The sequence below is a fragment of the Syngnathus acus genome, chromosome 19 (assembly GCF_901709675.1).
Source record: "Syngnathus acus chromosome 19, fSynAcu1.2, whole genome shotgun sequence".
In the NCBI taxonomy this organism is placed as follows: Eukaryota; Metazoa; Chordata; class Actinopteri; order Syngnathiformes; family Syngnathidae; genus Syngnathus; species Syngnathus acus.
Window position 1 is genome coordinate 4,346,109 of NC_051103.1, and position 19,923 is coordinate 4,366,031.

Consider the following 19,923-nt stretch of genomic DNA (forward strand, 5'->3'; position numbering starts at 1 on the left):
CTTGTTATATAGGTGTGACTTGTTATGTACACTCCAGTGTGTGTGTGTGTGTGTTTGCGTGCGTGTGCAAGTGCTCAGTTGAGGCCCTGCCCAGCATGTATTTGCCACTAAGTGCCACTTCCACCTCAGTAGAGCAGCCATTTCTCACAGGTTCCAGGTGACATGACCTTCCCTATATCCAGAATTTTTACTTGGCTGATTGCCATTTCCATTGGATTTCTATTTTTTGGTTTCTTTCGAGAAAATTTAACAGTGAACAAGTAAGTTTTTTTTTTGTGATTTGAAAAGGTTTGGCAGGGCTTGTATTTGGGCGGTGGGAACGATGATCTAAATGTATGATTTACACACTGCTCAAAACAGCATGATTATTTTGGAAATGGTCTGGTTTAGTGAAAAGGTCATCACTTTACATGGGGTGATTAGAAATATGTTTTTTTTTAAGGTCAGTTTTTTGTTTTGAGCAAAATTCTAGCTTTTCTTTCATATATTACGATAGCCTGTTTAGCTTAATGTTAGCAAATGATGCCAAATAGCATCAGTGTCACCGTGTTCTAACAACAGACGATATACCAGGCATACGATGTATTCAAATTTTGGAAAGAAAAAAAAAAAAGAGAGGAATATCACTGCAGTTAATTAAGTCATTTGTGAAACTCTACCTACTAAATTTGGCAAACGATCCAAATTGCAGCCTTTGCTTCCTTGATATCACTTTCTTTTCCAATCCAGCTGGACCACATTCTCTGGGATCTTTGAGACTATCACCTCAAAACAGGATTATGAAGAAAGCGTCACCAGACGTACCACCTTAAATGCACTCGTCACAGAGTTGGAACCAACAAAAGAAAATGTCTCCGCACTTGGCATCGATCCGAACACCCCCATGCCCATCCTCTTTAGATCCAACTTCTCCAAACTTCCTGTGTGGGATTTTGAAGACGTGTACAACCAGGATGGACCCGCAAGCACAGTAAGTACACACCATGGGATGAAAGAAAAGAAAATGTATATTTTTCCCCCCCCTTAGATGTGCCAACAATCGTTGAGGAATTCCACGGACGAGACCTTCAAGAAGGCTTTCCTCCCCAAAATACGCTTGTTCCTACACAAGAACAACCTCAACATGAGTGAGTGGAACAGACTTTCCCATTTCAACAACCCGTTTGGCTTCATGGATTACTCTTATAATGGTAAGGCATTTTCATTTTGTCCATTAAAGATTTGCCATGACTCTAATAATAATTTCCTATTTTTGTCAGATGTAATGTCCTCAGTCAAGTTGATCCCGGAGCCAAAGGAGCCTCTCCTGTCTCCAAAGGCTGGCAGTTGTATTCGTTGCGCTGTGGTGGGTACTGCTGGCATCCTGAACGGCTCCAAAATGGGCAAAGAAATTGACGCGCACGATTACGTCTTTAGGTAAAATTTTGTTTTGATTTCCAGCCATTTGGTTGATTTATCACCTCGCTGTTTTAGAATAAATCCCAATGATATACTGTATAGCATGTTAAATGCATTAAAAGGGAAGAACATCCTAAAGTGGAGTGAGTTTACACTGAAGACTAATTTAAAACTCTATATAATTACAAGTTGTCATGCAATATGATATCAGTCCATTATCTGAGCTTAAGTGTCAGCAGCAAGCATTCATAACATCCTTTAAGCTCCAGGATGTTTTAAATAAATATTGCTCAAGTCGCGCGTGCACAACACCACAATGCGCAATGGAGGAAATGAAATAGGAAAACCAGTTTTCCAGCATGCATCATTCAGAAGAAAAGGTTTGTACGTGGGTTGGTCCTGTACTACACAATGGTGAGATTATGTTGTAATTAACGTCCATTCATAATCTGCATTTATTGATTGACATGTAACTGTGAAGATTCATATGCCTCCATTGATGATGAGGTGTCCCCAATACTTTAAACTGTCCTGTGACATTGTATTCATGCCGGTATGCATCTCAGCCCGACGGAGGAATGAGCAACACATACAATGGTATCAAATGTATCAGTGACAAAGGATTGCTGTTTGTTTTGAAATGACAAGTTCACAATACCAGGCAGACAAAAGTGTCCTGCTCGTTGGACAGGAGAAGTGACATTCTTGTCCAGCCAGGTATTTGAAACTTATCATGCTAACTTCTCAACTTCCAACTGTCTAGTTTTCATCATTGTGTGGAAGTGATGACTACACAAAATAATGCTAATCATGGTTGTCAGGATGAACGGCGCGGTAACCGCGGGCTACGAGGATGACGTGGGGAACAGAACATCCGTCTACGTCCACACTGCTCACTCCATCACTACGTCTTTGTATTTGTTCAAGAAATACGGCTACAAGTCTGCCCCCCACGACGAGGTAAGCCTACTCAATTTATTTATTCAATATCGCAATTGCTCACTCATGCAGCTTATTTTATGCAGGGCATCAAATATGTGATGATTCCAGAGGGCATGAGGGACTTCCAGTGGCTTCAAGGACTCCTCCGTGGAGAGAGGGTGCAGTTTGGCCCGTACAAAAACAAACGGTGACGAAGCGCCTGGCCTGAATGTTATTGAGCATGTCCTATCTGATTTCAGGAGATTTATTATTATTAGAAAAGTATTGTCATGTTCTTCAATAGTCTTAAAAAATCCAAGTACGGGTTTTCTAAAAGTTGTAAAATAAATCTTTTGACTTTACAGCTGTATGATTCCTGTTTTTATTTTTTTTATTTCACATCCAGGCCCCGGATTTACTACTCGGGCCAATACAACGAGAGCCGCTTTTATGTCCTGCATCAAGACTTTCTGCGATATGTGCGCAACAGGTCGAGCTTCACTCATTAATTATGTTTCATGACCACGCTGTTCCTACTGCAAGTATATTTGCGCCACTTTTCAGGTTCCTGAAATCTCCCAACTTGAACAAACGTTACTGGGCAATAGTCCGACCAACCAATGGTGCTTTTGCACTCTTCCTGGCTCTCCACACATGTGATATAGTAAGTAACACAATCATTTACTGACTGACTGAAATTCTGATCATCGTCCAATTCTTTTTGTTCCACACAGGTTGATGCATACGGCTTCATGACGAGAGACTACACAAAGTACTCCAACTATTATTTCCAGAGGCATGACAAGAGCCGGGTGGTTTTCTACGCAAATCACGACTATATTCTGGAAATGAAAACCTGGGAGAACCTGCACAACAGCAAAATAATTCGCATGTATCAAAGAAGTGAAATTGAACTCCCTTCAAAAAACATAACTGGGAAGAATGGCTGACAGGTTTGGCTTTTTTTAAACACTATTTATTCCTTGTTTGGCATGCACTAACTTGGCCGATAAAGCTGATTCTGATTCACTATTTTAAAAAGAGATGAGCTAACAGGCAGCATGACGCACGGGGGTGACGTAGACGACTCAGAAATCCTGTAATCTCCCAGCATGCTTTGCGCTGTAAGACTCTTATTTCAATGATTTATACATGTTTGTTAAGCATTTATGACTTTGGTGTATTTCTCTTGTATGAAAATTGTTCTTTTCACTATGATGCGTGGATGTCGAGTTAGTTTTTATTCAACGACCATTAGATAACATTGTATGGCTTACAATAACTTCCCTTGCCTCGCGTTTCTCTTCAGTTCAGTCAAATTAATCGCCTTTAATTAAATATTTGTGTCGGGAGGAACAACAAGAGTCTCTTTCAGTTTCTAGACGCCCATCATCGCGGGGCTTCCTCTACATGAGTGATGTGCATTCCGGTTCTTCCAGGTGAACTGAATCTGTAGAACCAGTTCACACAAAAGATTGGTTCAAACGAATCGTTCATTGACTCCCCCCCACACACACAATGATACGGCTTTTTTTTTTAATATCAAGTGGAAACAACCCATACACATCAAACAATACAACTACAACCAATGTAGAGATGTTCCTTGCACGTTTCCTGGTCCTGGACAGGTACAAGTCTTGGATAGAAGGGAGGTTGATTCCAATGATCTTTTCAGGACTGCAGAAAAGATCATTGGAATCAACCTCCCTTCTATCCAAGACTTGTACCTGTCCAGGACCAGGAAACGTGCAAGGAACATCTCTACAGACCCTTCTCACCCAGGTTGCAGTCTGTTTGAACTACTCCCCTCCGGACGGCGTTATAGAGCTCGGTACGCCAAAACCAGCAGACACCGAGACAGCTTCTTCCCCCAGGCTGTTGCTCTGATGAACTCACACCACTCATAGAGTCTCAGAGGCATTACTGTGCAATAACATCCTGCTCTTCACACCTTTTGAATTTGTCTACACTGTTTTTGCCATTATTCACATGTCCTGAGTGTTGTTAGTCACCTATATGTTGAACAGAGGGTGTGTTTTACCGAAGTCAAATTCCTTGTTTGGCACGCTCAAACATGGCGAATAAAAACTCTTGAATCTCTTGAATCTCTTACCGGCACTAGTGTTGGCTCGTGAGTGAACGATTCGTTCAAAAGAACGGATCTTTTCAGTGAACGAGAGTGAACGAATCACTTCCTACAGTGAATCGTTCTTTTTTCAGTTCATATGATTTCAACCAGTAGGTGTCGGTAATGCCCATTGAAGCTGGCGCCACCTCGCCGTAAAACAAAACGAAGAAGATGACGTCACTTCCCGTTCATGAACGAGTCGTGAATTGCATTTCCCGTTCGACAACACAACGGATCTGTGAGTGAACGCATTTCCAGTAGGAAGCATTCTCGCACCCCTAACCCTAACCCCCGGTTAAGAACAACTGCTGTAGGAAGTCACTCACGAGCCAACACTACGTGTTAAAGAGAAAGAAATCTACCCACAACACCCATAAGTGTGCAGACTCCTTCTCTGCAGCATGTGTCAAAGGTCATTTACGATTGTGAGATGTTCAAGTGCGCAGGAAAGGACTTACGTGTTAGAAACATACAGAAATACACTATTTGTAACATAACTATCGACGCAAACTTAATTGAATTAAGTTTGTATTAGAAAAACACTTGCACTTGTTTTTATTCTGCTCGTGACAATGGTCTGCGTGATCACATGCTGATTTTCCTTGGTATGTAACCAGCTTCCATTGTTTACCCTAATATTAAGAGCAGTGATAACACTTCTGAGTCAAACGGTCCTCACGACTGATCGTCAGTGCTTTATTTTGAAAACCGGAAATAGTTAATTCTGAAACGCCGGAAGTGGCCTGTTGGGCCGCTCGTCTGTATTGACGCTAACGGGAGGAAGCGTCCAGCTCGCCCGCATTCCTCCTCTGTCGACAGCCTCGTTGGGGCAGAGTGAGGCACAAGAAGAAAGGAGGCCATCAAAGAAGAAGGCGTCAAATTATATTTTTTGTTTTCCCCTTACCACCAAAGCGAGTTGGATGTTTATAAATCAGGAATAGTCGACTCTTACACCGGACCGTGTGACCAAATATGGGCCGTGACTAAATAGCAAGTACGTCAGGACTGTCGACTTTTGGACCTGAAGAGAGAAGAGTATGATCAAACAGAAACCAAAAAAACCCGACCGTTTTTAGTCACCGTGTCGTCGTTAATATTGTGTAAATAGTCGAAAGGCTTCGGTGAAACGACCTCCAACCTTTTTCACGGTGGATATCCTCTGTATTATTTTTTTTTTATATCAAGATGGCTGATGACAGCAGCTAGCCCGTATAACAAGGACAGCGGAGCGACTTCCCCTTTTAATATCCTCATATTTTTATATTCTAACCCTGGAACGGTTACAAATATATATTTAAGAAAATAATGTATATGTTGTATGCAAGCAAGGGATGCGTTTGTGAGGATAGTGTGGTTTAAAAAATGTGTACCTGTGCTACAAAATGGTGAGGTGAGTCACTTCGTTTTTTCCCCCCCACGATTTTTGTCGAGATAAGTCGATTAAATATGTCGTTGGTCGACGGCGGGGGCGAGAGCAGGCGAATAAGCAGAAAGTAAGATTTAAGTCATAACTTAAGAATAATTGTATTTTTTGTGAAAGGAGGGAGGAGCTTATTCGATCGATGAGTGTCGAAGCAAGCAACATTCCTGCAGATCCTTAAGCTAAATAAATGCTCTTTTGTTCAGTGGTTTCGATTGGAGCCCTTAAAAAAGCGACAACTATGCAGTGAAACCGCATCCAAAGCAACGGCCCGGCTATGCATTTATGATTTCTCCATCTAATAAGATTAGTAGGCCCTTTTGTTATCGAGTGGAAAGTGCCAGAGAGAGCCGCGGCCTTGTCTGTATGTGTGCGAGTGTTTGGATTATTATTCATCTCATGGAAATGGCGTTTCACGTCAAAACAAAACCGAGGCGTTTTTAATCGGAATCTGTTGTGGGCCGCTGTGCACTTAACCGAGCCGAGCCTCCTGTGCTGCTCTGTTAGGTATTTCTGGAGAGTGACTGTTATAGGTTTAGTGTCAGGTTTAAAAAATAAAAAATAAAGCATTAATCAGGGTGTGGGAGCAGGTACACGAACACGCCCCTGGCAGCTGTCAGTGCACGTGCAGGAGGTCGTGTGCTCATTTGCATATTTGGCTGCCCCCCCTGGCTTAGTTATCTGTGCCTTGTTTGGATTCCAAGGTTTTACCTGCAGGCTGCTTCTTCCTGTAGGCCACACACAATCACTCCCTGTGTGTTTGTGTGTCACAGTTTACAGTAATCTTGTAACGTCAGCCTCACTCTGTGTGTTCTCATTTTGGTTAGTTTTCCGGAACTTGCCGCAGCAATAACTAACAAGTCAGGGTGTCAGCGCAAAGGTAAACGCACACTTTAAGGACAGTGTCAGGTTTTTTTTTCTGGGAAGGGTGTTGTGGGGGGGAGGCTCGGGTTTCGTGAGAACACAGACCGAAACCCCGAGGCATTTTTTTGTATGCCTGCTCCCGCCACCATGGCGTCTGACATGGCCGAGACGTGGAAGAACTGCTTCGAGGAGGAGCTCATCTGCCCCATCTGCCTGCACGTCTTCTCCGAGCCCATCCAGCTGCCCTGCAAGCACAATTTCTGTCGGGCGTGCATCAGCGAGGCCTGGGCCAAGGACTCCACGTTGGCCCGCTGCCCCGAATGCAACCACGCGTACAGCCAAAAGCCCAGCCTGGAGAAGAACCACAAGCTTTCCAACATCGTGGAGAAGTACAATGCCCTCAGCGTGGAAAAGGCGTCCGTGCCGCCGCCTCAATGCATTCTGTGCCGACGTGGCCCCCCGCTGCCCGCCGTTAAGGTGTGCCTGCGCTGCAACGCGCCGTGCTGCCAGTCGCACGTGCAGACCCACTTGCAGCAGCCCTGCTCGGCGCTCGGGCATCTGTTGGTGGAGGCCGAGGCGGTCAAGGCGTGGACGTGCCCGCAGCACGACGAGTACCGGCTGTATCACTGCGAGGCTGAGCAGACTGCGGTGTGCCAATACTGTTGCTTCGCCCGCTGTCACCCCAGCCACGGGCACGCCGTCGCCGACGTGGAGCTGCGCCGCAACGACATCAGAGTAAGACATCCGCGCACTCACCACAGTCCCCTCGTAACTGCTATTTTTAAGGTTATTGCGGACTTGCTATTTGACCATGTGAGTCGAATTTGGGTTCTTGAAAAGTCCCATTGATAATTTAACTAATGCCGAAGGCCTTGGGTAGATTGAATTCATGCACACGGAGGCTGGAGCAATTTTTTTTATTTCCGTACCACAGTGACCTAAATCTACGTTATCCATAGAAGTGAATGTCGGCCATCTTGAGGGAATTCTGTCAGGTTTATCCATAATCAATAAGTGCTTTTGTGCGTTCTTGGAAGCATTGCGCGCGCGCACACACAGGCAAAAGCGATCACTTTACATTTCGTGTAGTCACCAAGCAACAACAAGCACATTTAAATCGGGTCCTTGAAATGGTCACATTTCCGTTGCAAAGGCCGCAATATACGTCCAGCTTGCTGCAGTCGTCCTTCTCATCTGTCGGAATGCCACACAATGCAGTGAGCGGCGGAGGGTGTGGGGCTGCGGGTGGAGGGGACAATGAGGGTCCCTCATTGTGAAGGGGGGGGCGGGTTTCTTATCTCCCCGCCGCAGATGCATCCTTGCGCGGGGATCGCCAGCGAGGGATTATAGTGATTCGTCACTCGATTGTGCGGATTTTATTTTTAAATGACATCTTGGTTTCCTGGTGTTTTGACCCCCCTTTTTTTTTAACACACATACATTTTTCAAAGGAATATGCATGTTGGGGGGGGGGATTAGTCAGAGGGGGGGGAAACGTGAGGCGTCGACTGACTCATGACGCCGGCTTTCGGTGTCAACCCTGTCACACCGCCTTGTACTTCCTGTCGCAATGAGTCAGCAGGAGGGGTGACAGGGGTTAGGGTTGGGGGCGTGGTTGCCCATCTGAACTGTGAAGCCATGCCGCCCTCCCCCCCGAAAGAAAAAAAAATCTTTGCCATCTTTTTCCTCCATTATTAATGCTCTGGATGGTCGCTAATTAGAGCCCGCTGAATTATTTAGGGTCGAATATTTACACTGTTCTGCATTCATGTATGTAGATATGAGGGTCTATTTAACATATATTTCCATATTCACCAAATCCACCCTACCTCTTCTTTGCCAGCCGCCCCTTTATGAATAATCGTTGATTCCAGCTCAATCAGCCATCTTTAATATGATTTCAACCCCCTCGCTACGCCATCCCCCTCCCCTGCACTTCCATCTAATTCACCTCCCTGCACCTCCAGGCGCGGCCAGACCTTCTTCATGGCCCCCCCTGGTCCTGATGGAAAAGACACTGTGCTGAAATGACAGCTAAAGAGGGGCCCTCCCGAGTCCCCCCCCCCCCTCCCTTGACCCCCAGTGCCCAATCTCACCCGCCCATCCCCTGCCTGCCCTACGTATCCATAGCTGCAACCTCCCTCTGCTAAGCTTCTTCTCCTTCGACCCCGCAGCTTTTTTTCTGCTCACAGCCCGACTCAATCAATCAGCACAACCAGGTCACAGTCCTGCATGTAACATGGCAACCATGTGTGTGTGTGTATCTGTGTGTGAGATATCTAGGCCAGTGGTTTTCAGCCAGGGAACCAATGATAAAATCAGCTGTCTGTTTAAGATTTTCGAACCATGTCGGACACTTTTGCAATCCCATCTCCACTCGTTGCAAGGGCTAGCATGCTAGCGTGCTACACATAGTGGAATCCGGATAAAGATGGGCCCAGTGAACACAGAGACATGTCTGTCTGCTGACATTAGCATTTTGTTCGGATGTGCTCATTTGACTGCCTTGCCCAAATAAAACAACCCGCTACAACTAGAAATGAAAAGCATTCCATTCCCTCTTGAATTATGAAAACATGTCATGCTTTTAGCTGGCCACTAAAGCGGAGGAGAGCTTTTCCTGCCTGCTTATGTTGGTTCATTTATCAATTCAAACCCCCCAACACAAACACACACACACACACTTGTGCAAGTACAAAACAGCTGCGGGTTGCCATGGCAGCATGGTCCTCCCCTCCTGTGGGGATTGTGCGTGTCGGATTGAGACTAACTAAGCGGGGATGGAGGGAGGGGGGGGGGGATTGTTGCACTCTTTAAAGACCTTCTTTCCTCTGCTTTTCTTCTGTCACCTTGCAGCAAAGCCTACTGAAGCAGCAGGAGCGTGTGGAGGACCGCGTGCAGGAGATCGAGGAGCAGCTATGCAAGCTAGACTCGGACAAGTGCGTGGTGGAGGTGTGTTTGCGCACTGTAACTGCACAATTCAGCCTCCATTTTGTGTTGACTCTCCTTGTCCTCCTCCTCCACAAGGACCGTGTGCTGGAGCTGAAGGAGGACGTGCGCCTGCAGTACCAGCGCATGCATCAGCTCCTGGAGGAGGACCTGGGTCGCACGCTGGAGGCGCTCGAGCGGGCGCAGGCGCGCTTCTGCCAGGAGAACGCCGCCCAAGTCTTGGCGCTGGGTGAGCAGCGGCACGAGGCGCACAAGCTGCTGAGTGCCATCAACACGGCGTTCGGAAAGGCGGAGGAGCTGGGCTTCATGAAGAACACCAAGCCCGTCAAGATCCTCGCTGACAGGTATAAGGGGTGTCAGCGTTGCAGTCTTATAGCTTGTACTCGGGGTCTCATCTGGAATGTTTTGTAGGTCTCAGGCGTGCGTGGGGAGCACTCTGCCGCCCTACAAGGTGGGCAATTTGAACGCCAAGCTCTTCCTCTCGGAGATCTCCAAGCGGGAGAAAAGCTTGAAGAGAACGCTGGAAGGTACAAACTGGGAGAGGTGTCAAAATGTCCTTCGTGAAGTGTTTTGCATGAACATGTTCTCGTGTCTACCCTCAGCTCCGCTCACCCCTCCCTCCACCTTCCTGCAATCTGTCCCGGCCTTCCCCAGCTACCAAAGCTCAGCCTCGGGAGTAGAGAAACGGAAACATTCCGCCGCCTTCCCGGAAGGAAACTCGAGCAAAAACGGCACGGCGAGTTTCAAAGATGGCTCTTCTTCCTCCTCCTCTTCTTCCTCGAGCAAGCAGCCCTACCTGGGCTCCTCCTCGTCCTCCGGAGAAGGTCAGTCTGCCAATCAGCCCTGCGGCCCACCGCACATCACGGACGGCGCCAACCACCATTCCGGCTCAGTCTTCGGCTCCTCACACTTCCCCCCCGCCGGCGGCGGGGGCGGCGGCACCGGGGGCTCCTCGCACTCCTCCCAGCAGACCGTGCTGCCGCAGTACGGCGGGCGCAAGATCCTGGTGTGCACCATGGATAACTGCTATTGCTCCGGGGTGCCGTCCGTGTCGGGCCACCGCGCCCACCCGCCGTACCCGCGCTCGGGCTCCTTCCCCTGGGTCAGCGCGCAGGACTACCCCCCGCCGCCCGGCCTGGCCTCTGGGGGGCCGTCCATGCAGGGCCTGGCAGTGCGCGACTGGATTGACGCCTCGCAGTCGCACAGACACGCCGACTTCTACGGGCTGTACGGGCAGCCCTCCGCAAAGCACTACGTCACTAGTTAACACACACATACACATGCATACAGACCACACACAGCAAAATGTGTAATCCCTTGCTATTTGCAAAGAATGGGTGACCTCCTAATAGCCTATATTAGTAGTTTAAACTGTAAATCTACCACCAACAATATCGTCACATTTTTTTCCCCCCTCGTTTCTAACTCATTTTACATTTCCCTTAAAAATAAATTGGCCCTTTTTTGTTCAGAAAGAGCACAAAAATTTGAACCGCAAATATGCAGGGGATTACGATAGACTGCTTTAAAGCCGTTATAGCCTACACACATTTAAACTGTACACACACACACACACACCTCTAGAATACAATGTATACACATTCGGGGGCAGGGTCGATTGCTTTTTATTTTTATTTTATTTTCCGTCAGTGTTGTAAAATGTACGTTAAAAGCGTTAAAAAGGAAGCATCGAGAAACCCGAGCGAGTTTTAAGAGACTCTGAGGGAGGAGGCAGAAGAGGAGCTGTTATTTATAGAGTGAGAGATGGAAATGAACTTTTAATGGGTGGGCCAAGAAAAAGGAAAAAGACTCAAGTGTTCCCGGTTCAGCATCCACCGAGGTCCGTTGCCTTACGTCGTTGTCATGAAAGCCTTTTTTTTTTGGGGGTGGGGGGGGCGGTCCCCTCTGTTGTGGCACTTGTTACTGCTTCCCAAGCTCTTCCACCCAATACCCACAATGCACTTGTAGGACGCTTTCCCGTAACCCCCCACCCCCTCAACTTCACGAGAAATAAGAGCCCAGAGTGGCGAGACCAAACCAATCAGGCGTCAAGTGGAAGAGGATCTGACGACGCTGTTTCACGTACTTCCTTCAGGGCGATGATGTCACTTCCATTCAGTAAGCACACACACTCACACATACGTGATAGCGCTTGGCTTCCTCTTTGCTGCTGTAAGCACGCAAAGGAAGACATTTTTTTTAAGCACTCAGAAGAAGAGACATTGTATGCAGTTAAAAAAAAAAAGGACTGTACCATGATCTACTTTTTCTAAAAGAATGAGAATGGACCGGTCATCCTTCTTACATAGAAGCCATTAAGGACACTTGACTGTGAGAGAAAGTACAAAAAAACAACAACAACTTGAAAGTATCTTTTTTTGTAAATATTTTGTGAAATGGAAAAATGACACGACATGAGTTGGAGAATTCCAAATAAAGAAAGGAATTTAAATCTTTCCTGCCTGGTTGATTAAAGTAACAACAATGTTTCACAGAACTTTCACAACAGTTAATATTACAATTTAATCTCCTTAATTCTTAAAATGGTAACAAAGTGGTTGAAGTTTCAAGGAGAAAGAATCGATGGTAAATAGAGCTGCAATCTTTGCACAGATTAGCATTAGCTGGTAAAAATGGCTAAATATTGTGTTAAAAGTCCATGATATGATTCTGTGTTCATTCTATTTGGCAAGCCTTGTTAAGAACACTTACACATTCCCGACCCACCCTCCTGCCACTCCTACCTATGTGCCCCAACCTTCCACACACGTTTTTTTTTAATGATTCGTCTCACTTCCTACAGTACGCCCACATAGTAATAAAACACTCCCTTGTTTCTCTCTCCTGACATTCTCCCATGCGAGTATGCACAGCTGTCGTGCAGCTGTCGGATGCAATGGAAAGAGAGACATAGTTGCCCACCACTCGTGTCATTTTTTTTTTTTTATTCATAATTTAGTTAACCACTATACAAATGTCAAACATATAGTATGTATCGTTTGTCTATTTTTTTCATGCACGTGTTTGAGTGATGTTTGTATAAGACGAGCACTTAAGCCCACGTTAAAAGCATTTTGTCTTTTTCATGATGCTATGACCTAGATTGCGCAATAACGCACCACGAGAGCATTTGAAATAATCCGTTTGAGTCGAGCTGTCTCCCACACACAGTGCAGAGACCTCTTCACTGACACCAACAGCTGATAACACAAAAGGCAAGCATACACTTTTTCTTTCTTTCTTTTATTCACATACAGTACCTTTAGCACAGATTACATTCGAGAATATCAATCTAAATCCCAAAAAATGTCACAGAAGTGAAACAAAAACAATCTGCAGGTACAGTATGAGGACTACAAAATAGAGCCGAGTAATGCGCATAAAAGATACGAACGCAGGAGGGGAGGGGGGGATCCCCACACTATTTACAGTGGATTTAAAAACGCCTCTAATTCATCTAATTTCTTTTTATACATATCATATACAGTATCGTTCTTACGTGGGTTTAGGGTGGTGAAAGCACACTCTACTTAACTCTGCCATAAATAAAACGCTTACAAAAATAGAAGACCTCACGTCAAACAGAGCCATGAAAGCGCACGTGGAACGATTCGAAAAGAATGACACACTTTGACTTTCAATCTTCCTCTTGAAAGACAGCAGCTCGACGGAAATAGTTAAAAGTGTGACGGGCGGGAATGCAGCAGTTAAAAACCCTCTTTGTTGGATTCGTTGTAGTGTGTACATTCACAAGTTGTACCCCGGAGTGTTTAAGGCTCAGGAGACGTTGCCGCACGTCCTCCTGAGGAGAAGACGACTGAAAAGACGAGCTACTTCTTCTTGGAGTTGACGCTCTTGCACACCCAGTTCATGCCCTCCTGTGGGTTAAGTGAGTTTGAAAAAAAGAGCAAAAGAATGGAAAGAATAACTGCTTGATGACAAAAGGAAAAGATGGCAGACCTGGATACCCTCGCTGGTGAGGGCGGAGCATGACTGGATTTGCCAGATGCGGTCACGGATGGTGTGCAGGTTGAGGCCCTCGGCGATCTCGGAGGCCGGCGCCGCCGTCAGGAGGTCCTGCTTGTTGGCGAAGATCAGCACGGGCACACCGCTCAGCTTTTCCTCGTCCAGCAGCTCGGCCAGTTCCTGAAAAGATAATACAACATAAGTCAGTTGTCATAACAGGGATTCTCAAAATGGCTGCCATCAGATGACTCGTAGCATGTTTCTGAAGCGTGAATAATGTCACCAAAGTCTCAATTAACCTCACATACCTGCCCCGTCTCCTCAAATCTTTTCCTGTCAGCGCTGTCGATGACATAAATCTGTAAACAAATAACAAATTACCATACGAACCCTGACGCAGTTCCAAAACGTTTCGATAATGTTACGAGCGTACGAGCATGTCAGTGTTTTCAAAGTAGTTCCTCCAGTAGGGCCTGATCTTCCTCTGGCCGCCAATGTCCCAAACGTTGAGTTTGAAGCCTTGCGACTGGACGCTCTTGATGTTGAAGCCCTGGAGGAGGAGAGAAATTGTGACTTTTTAGGGGAGCCATCACGGGACCATGACATTGTTAGCTTGCTTTGGTAAAATAGGCAAGCATTTTTAAAAGTAGGACTGCAATTGAGCCGAGTTGCCAAAGTGCATCATTGCTTACCTGGGTGGGGGTGATGTGGCTGATGTCCTCGGAGGCCAGCTGCTTGAGCAGGGTGGTCTTCCCGCCGTTGTCCAGGCCCAGCAGCAATATCCTCACCTCCTGGTCTGGTGTGCTCTTCAGTTTGCGCAGGATTGACAGCAATCCCTGCAAATGGCATTAACGAACATGTAACAACGATGGCTGCCATTGTTGCACATCTTCCAAACGTGATGTTGACATCATCAATCTAAACGCGTTTAGTCTTCATAACATCTGAATTAGTGTCCTGTTGTCTTTTCACTGACTGGCTTTGGGCCCGGATATCGACGGTACGGAAGATGCTAAACGCGGCTAATTTGCTAATCTCCTCCTGGCAACTGAAGCTAACGCAACAAGATGGCTTTTGAGGATTGCTCCAGCGGACAGGTTTAACCATTTTGCAATCCCGCCTATGTTTGAATGAGCACATTTTGACCCGTTTTCACCTAGTTAACGGTCATTACGAGGGAATTACGGATACTCACCATCTTGTTGTCTTGTGTCGTGGAGACGCCGCCGCGGAGGGTTACTAAGGACGATGACGTCACTCGCACAGGAACGCGCCCGAGTAAGTGGCTATTATCAAGCCGCTAAAGTGCTTGGAAAACACTTTAATGATATTATCCCCACGCATTAAATACGATAAGTGGTCATACTTAAAATGTGATTGGAATAAAGCGAACTACTGGACGTAAAAATTCAATATGTTGTTCACACTCCCATCCACAGGTGGCGACAGTGAGGCTGAAGTTGCTTGCACCAACTGCTTTGTGTTTTACCTACATTTAGTCGCATAAATCAGTTCGTTTTATTTCGTCAATGATTTAGGACTGGAGTGTGGCGTCACGCGGAGTAGTGGTTTACGCTAGCTGTAGCTTTAGCTGTATACATATAGCCGATGGAGTACAGTAAACGTAGTACTCTTTTACTGCACGTCGTTCTTCGCAGCGCTCATTTAAGAGCCACGAGAGGGCGACAGAGCAATTCAAAACATCGGCCCATTACCAATTCACATGGTTTTGCAGTCCACTGCATTACGTGTATTTTTGCCCCGCAGGCTATAGCACTAGACTCGTTTTAATTATTGCGGACTTTAGGACCCGGGCGACTCTCTGGGAGCTACGATACCACGCCACACCAGAGGTGGCGACAATGGGGCTAATTTCCCTGACAACAGCCAAGTAAGCGCATGCAACCACCGTGTCGTGCCTACATGTGTTTTGTTTGTCATACCGCAGCAGTAAGAACGACTTTTAAAGACACTGGTGATTTTTCTGAGGTTCATTGCAAATGTCCGATAGGTCACTGTTGGTCTCGTAATCTACGAAAACAACAATTACTCGACTCGCACGCTAACTCGTTCCACATTTACTTGCTTCCGGGTTCTCCACCAATCACAAGCCTCTCGCACGCAGCCCTCGCGTCTTGTCGCTTCACGTACCCCCAGATTTTAAGGTTGTCGTTTCTCTTGTCTAGCATATACTTTCAAATATATGTTTGTCTATCTGTTAGAGGATTGTGTAGATATAACTGTATGGTGTTTTGTGACTCTGCGTGTTATATGAATAAAATTTTGGGAGTAGGAAGGCCGTGGATTTTTATTTTTAAAGATTTTAACGTTTTAGTAAGCGCGAATACTGAGTGATATTCAGGCTTTAGGACCCAGCAGATTACTATGTCGCGGGGAGCTGCCCCACCATGTCATTGGCGGAGAGCTTGCCACGTGCAACATTTTTTAATGTTTCTTGACTCGACCTGACAGCTTTTTACACAGAGGCAGCAGACCACCCGCTCAAAGGTGAGTTTTGCGTCCTAACTTCTAATCTAAAGCATCAAAATGTCCCGCTTCCATTTTCTTTTCCTCGTCGCCGCGGGCAGGGCGCCGGTAACACGAGACACAAGTTGCATCAGTCTGCCGGACATATGTTTTCTCTCCTCTTTTTGGCATCACCTCCCCACCCACCCAATTCTGTCAACTCTCGAATGCAATTAAATCACAGCCTCGGTTATTTTTGCATGCAATCAAATTCGTATTTCACGCCTAACCCTTCTAAGGACAGTGTGGACTTCATCCAGATGCGCTCCGCCTTGTAGATCCAGTTTGTCAAGGTGCGCACAGAAGTGCTTCTTTTAATAGCTATACTTTTAATACATGTATTAATTAAGAGAGATATGTTGTATGAAGTTACTCCAATCGTTTAAAACCATGATCCGTGCGTTTGTTTACTAACTAAACACCTGCACACCTGAACGTTACAACCTCGAAGAAGCTTTTTTTTTTCTCCAACCTCGTCTTCTACTATAGCCTACGTTCATGCGTAATTTCCTGCAGAGGCCTATTCGTTCTAATCTTGTTAGTAAAACTCAGTGTTAGGGAAATTATTGACTTTGGACGCAAGCTCACATTTCTAAGTAAACAGATCCAGAACCATCCAGCTCAAGCCTGGTGAGGTTGCACAAAGTCTCTGAAAAGACAATTGCTGCAACATCTGTGAATAACTTCACATGTGAATAATTTGTATATTATGTTTTTATTTTTTTCATTTAGGAAGCTGGATTCTGCCGGTTCTGGTCGGGTATTGGAAGGCTGCTGCAGCTAGAGAAGCAGAGGAACCATTCACTAGGTGCTTGTCAATTATTTCTAGCAGAGGATTTGGTTAGGAATTTGTCTGAAGAGGTAACAAAGGGCACATTTCCCCCTTACGAACTTTACAAAGTCTTCTTATGTGACGATTCTGGGCTGTAGTTGAATATTAAATGAATGTCTTAAAGCAGTTTGAATTAAAAAAAAAAAAAAAGTGGCTTTTTTTTGCAAGCAGTAAGCGAATTTAGGTCATTTCCCTTATTTGTCAAAAGATTTACTGTTGTGTGCTTGCTACTGAATTTGAACCCATAAATCAACTTCTACTCTCCTCCTGGTGGAAATGTAATTGCTCTTCCTTCCTCAGGTCTTTGGTCAAACATTTCTGGAGGACAAATATCAGCGCTCCACCATGGCACTGAGCCCCACGTTTGACATTGACGCCCCGCGATGGGACCAGTCCACCTTCACGGGACGGCTCAAACACTTCTTTAACATCACCGACTGGCGGACGGCGCTCCTGCCCGACTCGCGCTTGGATGAGGCCAAAGCCTTGGTGGACAGCTGCAGGTTGGTGACACGTCCCCCTAAAATAAATGTACTTTTGTACATGACATGGGTTTGATTGCCCCTTCCGTGTTCCAGGGCGGGTTCAATCCCACCGGGTACCACCGAGGAGCAACTCCATTACGCCAAGAAGCTGTACGACTCGGCCTTTCACCCCGACTCGGGCGACCGTATGAACATCATCGGCCGCATGTCCTTTCAGGTCCCCGGCGGCATGGCCATCACCGGCTGTATGCTCCAGTTCTACAGGTAGACGAGTGCAAACTTCACCACAAATGTTGTGTGTGTTAAGGGACTGAAAGTGTTTTCATGGCTGTCTTTCTAGAACTGTGCCTGCGGTGGTCTTCTGGCAGTGGGTCAATCAGTCCTTCAACGCGCTGGTCAACTACACCAACCGCAACGCCGCCTCGCCCATCACCCCTAAGTAAGACGTCAGGCCTTCGTTACAGCCGCCACCATTGCAGGCTTGGAATGACATCACCATTGTGCGCCTCAGGCAAATCGGCGTGGCCTATGTGACGGCCACCAGCACGGCTTTAGCCACGGCAGTGGGACTTAACCTCTACACCAAGGTACGATTGTCACGAATTACGCAAAGTGCGTAAGTGTGTAAAGTCTCTCTGTCGCAGAAAGCCCCCCCGCTGGTGGCACGATGGGTCCCTTTTGCGGCCGTGGCAGCGGCCAACTGTGTCAACATTCCCATGATGCGACAACAGTGAGTCCCTCATCCACCTTTTGAGGACTTTTAAGATGAGGAGCTTTTTCAGCGGCACTTTAAATGGTAGTTGGTGTGCTCTGACAATTAGCCAGGAAATCAACTCAAAGACTCAACTGTTTAAAATAAAAAAGCCAATTTAAAAAATATATATATTTTCTTCTGACTGAAAATGTGTCTTCAGGGAAATTTTGAACGGCATCGCTGTCACCGATGAAAACGGCAACAAGCTGGGACACTCACAGGTGAGAATATATATATTTTTTGTAGATATTGAAGAAAAAACTGGTCTTTAACTTCCTTAATTCACTCATGCAGAAAGCGGCGATGAAAGGCATCACACAAGTGGTCATCTCCAGGATCACCATGGCTGCACCGGGAATGAGTATGTAGAAAAAAAAACAACAACAACAGTTCTATATTTTGCCCCCCCCCCCCCCCCCAGCTCACGTGCACTCTCCTCCGCAGTCATCCTTCCCATCATCATGCAACGGATGGAAAAATACAAATTCATGCAGGTTTGATCCTCTTTTGCACTTATCCTCCTTTTCTTTGTTGAAAGCGATCCCGTGACTGCTTTTCTTCTCCTTTGCAGAGAATCACGTACCTCCACGGGCCCATTCAAGTGATGATGGTGGGCGTCTTGTAAGTACAACATCTGGCGGAAAGGGCGATGGAAGGATACAAGTTCTCGGTGTGGGGGTCAACTCGCTTTTGTTGTGCTTGTCTCGAAACAGTTTGACCTTCATGGTACCAGCAGCCTGCGCTCTGTTCCCGCAAAGATGGTAACTCACGTCTGATTTACTTTGGATACTTATTATTATTCCAGAAGTAGTCGTTGATTGTTATTTTAGATATAATTATATTTATATACGTATGTTTAAAACAGTATATTACATTTTAATGTTTTTTTTTACTACATTTGATCATTTAAAAATAGTAAATAATGTAGGCCCAATTTGATTGTCTGTCTTAACTGAAATATTTCTTTTCTTTTTCAAATGTATATAATCTATCGTTTTTGTGTCGCAGCACCCTTGCAGTGTCGAAGCTCGAGCCCGAACTCCGCGACTCCATTACAGCCAAGTGCGGCGACAGCGTGCAGTGCGTCTATTTCAACAAAGGCCTCTGAGAAGCCCACCTGCAGGACTCACTGCCTCCTTAGACTCCTTCTTTCCTCAATTGTTACTCAGATGTTTAAAAAGGTGCTTATTATGTGGAACTAATATCGTATACACGAGGGATTTTTTGATGAATGCTTTTAAATTCACCTATGATGATTTTAGTTACTCTCTCATTACAAACCAAATAATCTCTTCTCAGGAATTTTCTTTTTATGACTTTGCAAGCTCGTAACTGAACAAACCAACTCAAAACAACGGTACATTTTTTTCCCCCTTAAAACATTTACGTGCCTTGGACATTATTTTTAAAGCAAAAAGGCCTCCTGGACATTCTTAAAACACTTCTGTGCACGGCTCAAGATGGACAAACGACACAGCTGGTTTGAAAAAATAAAGGTGTTGTGCAAAATGGAGGACTGTATGCATGATTCATCTGAAATTGTGTACAAAATTGATACCACAATCAACAGTGTATGTTGGAATAAAATATAATATTTAAAATTAATTGCTGTGCATGCAGATTTTATTTGGTCGAGCAACTTCATTGTCAACAGTGGGACCAAAAGTATTTATATATTTA

The 19,923-nt window shown here is 45.7% G+C and overlaps 4 protein-coding genes across 6 annotated transcripts in view; 3 read left to right on the forward strand and 1 right to left on the reverse strand.

The window, feature by feature from the left end:
* LOC119138112 (alpha-N-acetylgalactosaminide alpha-2,6-sialyltransferase 2-like) overlaps nt 1-18,282 on the forward strand; it is a 33,598-nt gene extending 15,316 nt beyond the window's left edge. The window contains exons 2-11 of one of the 2 annotated variants that reach the window (XM_037277881.1): nt 138-260; nt 730-970; nt 1,028-1,190; nt 1,260-1,416; nt 2,220-2,358; nt 2,424-2,527; nt 2,726-2,809; nt 2,884-2,983; nt 3,054-3,627; nt 18,272-18,282. In XM_037277881.1, the coding sequence (XP_037133776.1) occupies nt 163-260; nt 730-970; nt 1,028-1,190; nt 1,260-1,416; nt 2,220-2,358; nt 2,424-2,527; nt 2,726-2,809; nt 2,884-2,983; nt 3,054-3,269 (1,302 nt within the window). In that variant the 5' untranslated portion in view covers nt 138-162 and the 3' untranslated portion in view covers nt 3,270-3,627; nt 18,272-18,282. Of the gene's footprint in view, nt 1-34; nt 261-729; nt 971-1,027; nt 1,191-1,259; nt 1,417-2,219; nt 2,359-2,423; nt 2,528-2,725; nt 2,810-2,883; nt 2,984-3,053; nt 3,628-18,271 lie in introns of those variants that run through there. The other variant, XM_037277880.1, reaches the window with a different exon arrangement.
* trim8b (tripartite motif containing 8b) lies at nt 5,199-12,024 on the forward strand. The gene is made up of 5 exons (XM_037277847.1): nt 5,199-7,466; nt 9,588-9,683; nt 9,759-10,024; nt 10,092-10,207; nt 10,283-12,024. The coding sequence occupies exons 1-5, from the start codon at nt 6,861-6,863 to the stop codon at nt 10,945-10,947; spliced, it is 1,749 nt and encodes a 582-aa protein (XP_037133742.1). The 5' UTR covers nt 5,199-6,860; the 3' UTR covers nt 10,948-12,024.
* On the reverse strand, nt 12,905-14,984 carry arl3b (ADP ribosylation factor like GTPase 3b). Its single transcript, XM_037277995.1, has 6 exons — nt 14,842-14,984; nt 14,339-14,482; nt 14,080-14,196; nt 13,955-14,005; nt 13,641-13,826; nt 12,905-13,558 (listed from the first exon to the last, which is right to left on the reverse strand). The coding sequence occupies exons 1-6, from the start codon at nt 14,842-14,844 to the stop codon at nt 13,511-13,513; spliced, it is 549 nt and encodes a 182-aa protein (XP_037133890.1). The 5' UTR covers nt 14,845-14,984; the 3' UTR covers nt 12,905-13,510.
* sfxn2 (sideroflexin 2) lies at nt 15,970-19,848 on the forward strand. Of its 2 annotated transcripts, none has more exons than XM_037277943.1 (13): nt 15,970-16,154; nt 16,905-16,980; nt 17,305-17,507; nt 17,583-17,753; nt 17,830-17,928; nt 18,001-18,076; nt 18,134-18,219; nt 18,404-18,464; nt 18,538-18,604; nt 18,688-18,737; nt 18,815-18,864; nt 18,957-19,004; nt 19,252-19,848. In XM_037277943.1, exons 3-13 carry the CDS (start codon nt 17,350-17,352, stop codon nt 19,349-19,351), a joined length of 966 nt encoding a protein of 321 aa, XP_037133838.1. In that variant the 5' UTR covers nt 15,970-16,154; nt 16,905-16,980; nt 17,305-17,349; the 3' UTR covers nt 19,352-19,848. The 2 variants fall into 2 exon arrangements, with proteins under 2 accessions (XP_037133838.1, XP_037133840.1); XM_037277945.1 differs by lacking the exon at nt 15,970-16,154 and adding an exon at nt 16,406-16,465 and having other exon boundaries at nt 19,252-19,447.
* Nucleotides 19,849-19,923: the final 75 nt, after the last annotated feature.

Coding starts and splice junctions, on each gene's coding strand:
- trim8b (XM_037277847.1), top strand. CDS start 6,861: ATGCCTGCTCCCGCCACCATGGCGTCTGACATGGCCGAGACGTGGAAG. Junction 9,684..9,758: donor CGGACAAGTGCGTGGTGGAG/GTGTGTTTGCGC, acceptor CTCCTCCACAAG/GACCGTGTGCTGGAGCTGAA. Junction 10,208..10,282: donor CTTGAAGAGAACGCTGGAAG/GTACAAACTGGG, acceptor GTCTACCCTCAG/CTCCGCTCACCCCTCCCTCC.
- sfxn2 (XM_037277943.1), top strand. CDS start 17,350: ATGGCACTGAGCCCCACGTTTGACATTGACGCCCCGCGATGGGACCAG. Junction 18,220..18,403: donor ATTCCCATGATGCGACAACA/GTGAGTCCCTCA, acceptor ATGTGTCTTCAG/GGAAATTTTGAACGGCATCG. Junction 19,005..19,251: donor GCTCTGTTCCCGCAAAGATG/GTAACTCACGTC, acceptor TTTGTGTCGCAG/CACCCTTGCAGTGTCGAAGC.
- arl3b (XM_037277995.1), bottom strand. Junction 13,827..13,954: donor GATTTGAGGAGACGGGGCAG/GTATGTGAGGTT, acceptor TTATCTTTTCAG/GAACTGGCCGAGCTGCTGGA. Junction 13,559..13,640: donor TCACCAGCGAGGGTATCCAG/GTCTGCCATCTT, acceptor CTTAACCCACAG/GAGGGCATGAACTGGGTGTG.